Raw genomic sequence first — 6,072 nt, 5'->3', positions numbered from 1 at the left:
AACCTTTATTAATTAATCAAGTTCAAGCTCAAAGCATAATTTACGGATGGCTTAAGCTTGGCTTTCCTAATTTCACCATATTAGGCCAGTCCAAGTTTTGCAGGGTGCCATTTTTTTTCTAATAAATGTAAACATATAAATTATCTTTTTTGGAGCTTAGCATAACATTCTCTTTCAATCAACACCAACAAACAATGGTGGCATCCTTTTATAAGATAATAGATTAGGGTTTTACATTCAACTGAAAATGATAAAAATCATATATCGATAAATTCATATATTTATGATGTTAAACCATTAAAATCTTCCAAAAGAAAATTAATAAAAAAATTCCAACTTAAAGGCCAAGAGTTGAAATTAGTTAATTCCTTAATTTCAACTTTTATTTCAGCAACTGCATCAAGATGCTTTATTTGCTAGAAAAACACAAATTTCTAATACTTCTTTCAAGCAATTAAACAGTGATTTCTGATAGAAACATTAACACAAACTCTATACATCCTCAGAATCACATAGCATCTTCCATTCTTAAATAAAAGCAAAAAAGCAAAGGGGTACCTTATTTGATGAGAAACAATCTCAAGCTTAAGTAGTCAGAATAGGAGGGATGGCCAAAGATATCACAGAACCATCACCTTTGATCGATGCCTTAGTGTCAGGAAAGCAGCCATCAGGTGTGAGCTCCGACAGCACTCCATCTGCAGAAACCCTCACAGGAAAAGGTAACAGATGACCCGGCAAGTTCACAACCTCATCTCCAACATATTTCTCCCACAAATTCTCAGTAATGCTCCTCACGGTTCTCACGCATTCTAAGCTCTCAGGTTCAAGAAAAACATGATGCAAGCCACTATTATGGCTTATGAAATGCTCATACCATAGTGACATCCGGAAGCCATGGACGAGCCCTCGAGCTAGCCTTTTCTCCGAATTAAGGTGAGCAGGCTGGTATGAACCATGAGCAATCTCGCTGTCTCGATCACCAGCCAAAGATCGCTGGTTTATGTTTGCCGAGCCAATGATCACATACTCATCATCCACTGCACGTTTCAATAAAGATGATTCGGTCAAATTCTTAGCATTTTTTATGTAAATCATTTCTTCATGTTGCACTGCATTACAATAAATAGTCTTGCAAAATATAAAGAATGGGTGAAGTGCGAAAATAGTCCCTAGACTATTTATACATTTTAGTCTATAAAAGTGTCAAAATAGTTCTCAGATTCTTTAAATTGGGGCTGAAATAGTCCTCAAAGAAAATCATTACAGCCCATATTAAAAGCGTTTGGGGATGGGGATTAAATTGACACTTCTATTTACTATGGGACTAAAATGACTCATTGCAGAAAGTCAGGGGACTATGTTGAAACTTTTCTCGATAAAGAATTGTTTGTGATTCAAGGATAAGTGTTATCATATCCCGAGCTAGAAAATTTTCATTAAGGAGCATGAGTTTATGTGCAAGGAGCTTCAAAAGTTCAAAATTTACTCACCAATCATGAGCTTGGCATGCACATAAATGAGAAACCGCCGGTTAACCTGAGCTTTCCAGTAATCTGTCTCAGTCTCTGGTCTCTCAGGAGGCTCATATTCCCCTGGCTGCTTCGTCTCCCTATTCCCCAAACAGAAGAAGTTCAAATAGTCAGTTGGGTGAGTCTTCCCAGCCAACCCTGCCTCCTTGATAGCTGCTGCTACAATTCCATACATCAAATCCATGGTCAATCTATACCAGTGCAGTATAGCCTGTACCACGCTCCCTTCGGGGATTCCCTCTGGCCACATTGGTGTAACAATATAAGCTGCAAACCTCTCTCCCATTTTTATCTTGCTTGCAATCTTCAGAGCAATCTCAATTGGGACTAAATTCAAACACCCATTATCTTGATCCTGCTTCCATGAAGCTGAGCTACCCATGAAGTACTGATTCTCAATGTAGATGAATCTCTTAGCTCTTCTGATAGCCTCAATGTACCCAGAATGTATGCTTTGATCAATTGTAATGTTTTTTCCATTTGTCAGCCCCATTCTTGACGCCTCAACAAGATTCGAAGGAAAACCTAAGACAGAAGAATCATCAATGGATCGAAAAACCTGCACATTCCATGACTCGGCAGTTGTTAAGTTAGAAGGTAGAGGAAAGACATCAGGCTTATCCTGAATATTCAACAAGCAATTTGATAACTCCTTAGGAGATTGCAGCTTCCACCTCTGCTCAAAGTTTGTGAGCACATCCCATGCTGCAGGTCCCTCAAGCTTAGAATGAAGATCATGCCATGGCTCCCTCGGACCACCAAGACGAAGGCTTGCGTCTGGGAAATTGTGTTGCAGGAAATCATTTACATATGCGGTATCCAATTTACCAAACAACGTGTGTTTCTCATCATCGTATCTCCCATCAGAAAGATCGATCCCTCCAATAAAGCTCGCAACACGACGGCAATGGCTGCTTCCGGGCTCAGCAATGTCGAGCGATACCGTCTTTTGGTGATGAGTGAACTCAGCATCGACTTCAATATGCTGCACTGCTGTGAGTGAAGGATCTGCATTTCGTGGACAGAGAAAACACTTAACCTTACTTCCCTCGAAGAAATTGAGAGTTTCTTCATCGTGAGTTTTCATCAACCCAGCATTTCCCAACAACGAAACAGACGTCCGATCTTGCCACACCATCACCAAAACCAGCACACCATCATCTGCCTTTCTCTTCAACAATTCTCCGATAGAAACACCAGCTGCTCCATGAATCATTCTTTCAGGATCACGGATGAGTGTGATGTTCACATTAACAGACCAACCCGCAACATAAACGAAATGTTTCGCCTCTGATATCGAAATATAAAGATCTTCCCACAATCTTCTTGGACGATAAAACTTGTGCCCATCTAGGTGAATCCTCGGCTGGAAACTGCTTGAAAGGTGTGAGTTCTGATACAGTGTGACGTCACACCCAGTTCTTTCTGGAAAATAAGAATTAGGGATTCCGGCGTATTCAGGGAGTCTGATACCCGAATTCCACAATGGACCAGAAGCGGCTTCAAAGAATTTGAGAGAAACGCGAATTTGTGCTTCCTTTACTCGATGGCCATCGTCATCGTAAAGATCAAACCAGCCTTCAACAAGCTTCGATTCGAGTACTCCGCGGATAGGGATCCTAGCGCGGCCGACAACCTTGCCGGCAACCAATAGCTGATCCTTAATTGAGATGTGGATAGAAGACGACGAGTGGGCACAGTAGAGCTTAAAAGTTTCGTTCCACTTAGGGTTAGTCGAGTGGAACTCCACTTCCCTGGTTCTTGCTAACCTAGCAATGCCGATATCGACAGTTGCATAAAGTTTTCGATGATGGAGTGCATGCAAGTGCAACGCCTTCTCAATGCTTTCTTCAACCTGAAATTATTAAGAATAACAAAAACAAATTCTACAATTTTGGAGCATTTCAACAAACAAATTCATCAACGAACTGATTCTCACATCAAAAACAAGCAGAATCTAACTACAAAACAAAATTTTCCAAATTCATGCACTGTCTATTTTGGATCAAAAGCTTCCCATATCTCGATTATTCAGATTAGTGGACCTTTATGATCGTGCCATGGAGTAAGTGATGGAGACGAACTGCTTCAAAGATGTTTACTTCAAGAACTCCATGTATAAGTTGAGGAACCTCATCTGATTCTTCCATAAATTTTTTCTCTTTCCGCGAAGAAATTTCTCCCCTTCGACTGCTCTAATTCTGAAGAACCCCAAAATCTGTACTGTAATTTATAGACATGCGGCTGCTTCTTCTCAGGCCGATCTGGACGGGTTGGATTCTAGAAAGCTAGTAATTTCTCAATGCAGCTTGCTCCCGAAAAAAAACAAAAACAAAAAAATAATAAAATAATTAAAAAGAAAGATTTGCATACTGATTACACAATATCTATATATTTATATTTGTAGCCCAATTTTTAAAATTTTTATATTTACACTACTTTATCTATACTTGAAAAATATATTTTATTTTTCAAAAATTATTAATAGTAGTATTTTTTAATCTTTTATGCAATTGCAAGAGATTTGAATGTTATAAATGTTAAAAAAAAAAAAAATCTAATATGAAATATATAAATAGGTAAAAATTGTGGGGTATGTATGTTAATGCCCAAAAAAATGGTTGACTCAAAGTCCACCATGCAAAATCTAGTAGTTAAAGACAAGATGAAAAGCATGCATGGCAATTTTTTTTTTTAAGAAAAAAATAGTCCGATTAAGGGCCTGTTTGGGGGCAGTTTATAAGTACGGCGGCATTTTTGAAAATACAGTCTAATCGTTTGGTTTGTACTTTTTTAAAAACGTTCTCTGCTGCGTTTTAGTTTTTTACACTAAAATTAGACCGTGGGTTGGTCTGCTGGCCGCGTTTCAAGACACACAAGCTACCCTAAACATCTCTTGCATGAGCAGCACATGAAGATTTTATTGAGACATTATAGCTTGTCGATGCAGTTTTATGAGACACTACCTTTATTTTATTTTATTTTTTTGAGGATAAGATCTGATCAGTGCACCATCTCGCCGTGTAATCACAGCATTTTACACGTGAAAAACTCATTAAATATGTATTAGAAAATGTTAGGTTAAAATAAAAAAATAATTAGTGTATACTATATGATATCAATATAATATTTGAAATAATTTTCTTTTAAGTTACCAAATGATTTCTATTTTTCAGCCAAAGTTTTAGAGAGTAAATTAAAGAAAATTAAAGTTAAAATACTTAAATATATTCGCTTTTTCATACAAAAATAAAAGAAAACTAGAGATATTTTCACAAATTGGGTTATGTCATTGCTGTCATTGCTGTCACCTAAAGCACTATGGACCACTACATGGAAATAGCAATAATGGTGAGAACTGTTTTAGAGCAGGTGGGAGACAAATCAGACAAAGAGTAGGGGCCAGAACTTATGACAAAATTGGATCATTAAATTTATTTTCCAAATATTTGTTATAAGAAGATTGAGACAAATTTACAAGCGTATCATATACTTATATATTGACATATCTAGCTCCAAAATTTTGATACTTATATTTAAAACATCATGATGCTATAAAATTATGCATAAAAATATGTTTTTTAAAAAAAAAAGAAAATGATTATGATTATTTTTTATAAAATATTAAAAATTTGAGTGACATGCATTGTAATATGAATATTTATGTATTATATACATGGTTTTAAAAACAAAGTCGAACATGTTAATTCAATTATTCAACTGTGAATCGGTCATTCATTCGGATTGGTCCAAGCTTAGAAGCATTTTTGCATAGAACCAAGATTGAACCAATTACAATCGGGGCTGAACCGGTGAGCCGATCTGATTTTTAAATAACGGTCAGTTCAAAAGTTATCCAATTTTAACATTTTATTTTTGATTGAATGGTCATAAATAAGATATTTAAATGAAAAATAGAGAAAATATCATTTTTAAATTTTTTTTTCAAATTTTATTAAAAATATTCAAAATTGTTGTCTTAAATTAAAATATTGTTTCTTGAATCGATAAATTGATACTAATTTATTAATGTTTTATTATTTAAATTATATTAAAATAATTAAAATATTTATTTTGTCATCCATTTAAACCTCCAATTCAAACCCAGTTCAACTGTTGAAACTTGAATCTTTCATTTTTTCAGTTTCATGTTCGGTTCAGTTTTCAAGACATTAATCATATATGTAAATACATAAGAATTGTGTTGTATGTATACATGAGCGGAATCAGAATCAAAATCAAAATATATGTTTTAAAAGAGAATAAACAAAAAAAATGAAATAAAAAAAAAAAGTTGACCCTAATTTATAAAGTAAAGTTTAGGGATAACTACATATAAAGCTCTAGAAACATTGTTTATTTACAAATCAAGCTCCTAGTTGATTTTTTGAACTATCAAACTGATGCATTTACGTGTTCCACAATCAAATAATTATGAATTTATTGGAAACATAAAATATGGGTTGAGGTTTGATCATGACCTCTGATATTTGAGTGAGATTTTGAGAAATAGATGAAAAAGACTGCTTGACTTGTAAAT

At 35.2% G+C, this 6,072-nt stretch overlaps 1 protein-coding gene across 1 annotated transcript; it reads right to left on the bottom strand.

Annotated features, from left to right (window-relative positions):
• Positions 1-364: 364 nt before the first annotated feature.
• LOC110027456 (phospholipase D alpha 1-like) lies at positions 365-3,794 on the bottom strand. The gene is made up of 3 exons (XM_020728902.1): positions 3,578-3,794; positions 1,494-3,387; positions 365-1,040 (listed from the first exon to the last, which is right to left on the bottom strand). Exons 1-3 carry the CDS (start codon positions 3,680-3,682, stop codon positions 586-588), a joined length of 2,454 nt encoding a protein of 817 aa, XP_020584561.1. The 5' UTR covers positions 3,683-3,794; the 3' UTR covers positions 365-585.
• Positions 3,795-6,072: the final 2,278 nt, after the last annotated feature.

This window comes from Phalaenopsis equestris, unplaced genomic scaffold (assembly GCF_001263595.1).
Source record: "Phalaenopsis equestris unplaced genomic scaffold, ASM126359v1 Scaffold000002, whole genome shotgun sequence".
Taxonomy (NCBI): domain Eukaryota; kingdom Viridiplantae; phylum Streptophyta; class Magnoliopsida; order Asparagales; family Orchidaceae; genus Phalaenopsis; species Phalaenopsis equestris.
The sequence above is the reverse complement of the archived record's forward strand: the minus strand, read 5'-3'. Positions and strand labels throughout refer to the sequence as shown.

Coding starts and splice junctions, on each gene's coding strand:
- LOC110027456 (XM_020728902.1), bottom strand. CDS start 3,682: ATGGAAGAATCAGATGAGGTTCCTCAACTTATACATGGAGTTCTTGAA. Junction 3,388..3,577: donor TCCATGGCACGATCATAAAG/GTCCACTAATCT, acceptor TAATAATTTCAG/GTTGAAGAAAGCATTGAGAA. Junction 1,041..1,493: donor GCATGCCAAGCTCATGATTG/GTGAGTAAATTT, acceptor TGAAACGTGCAG/TGGATGATGAGTATGTGATC.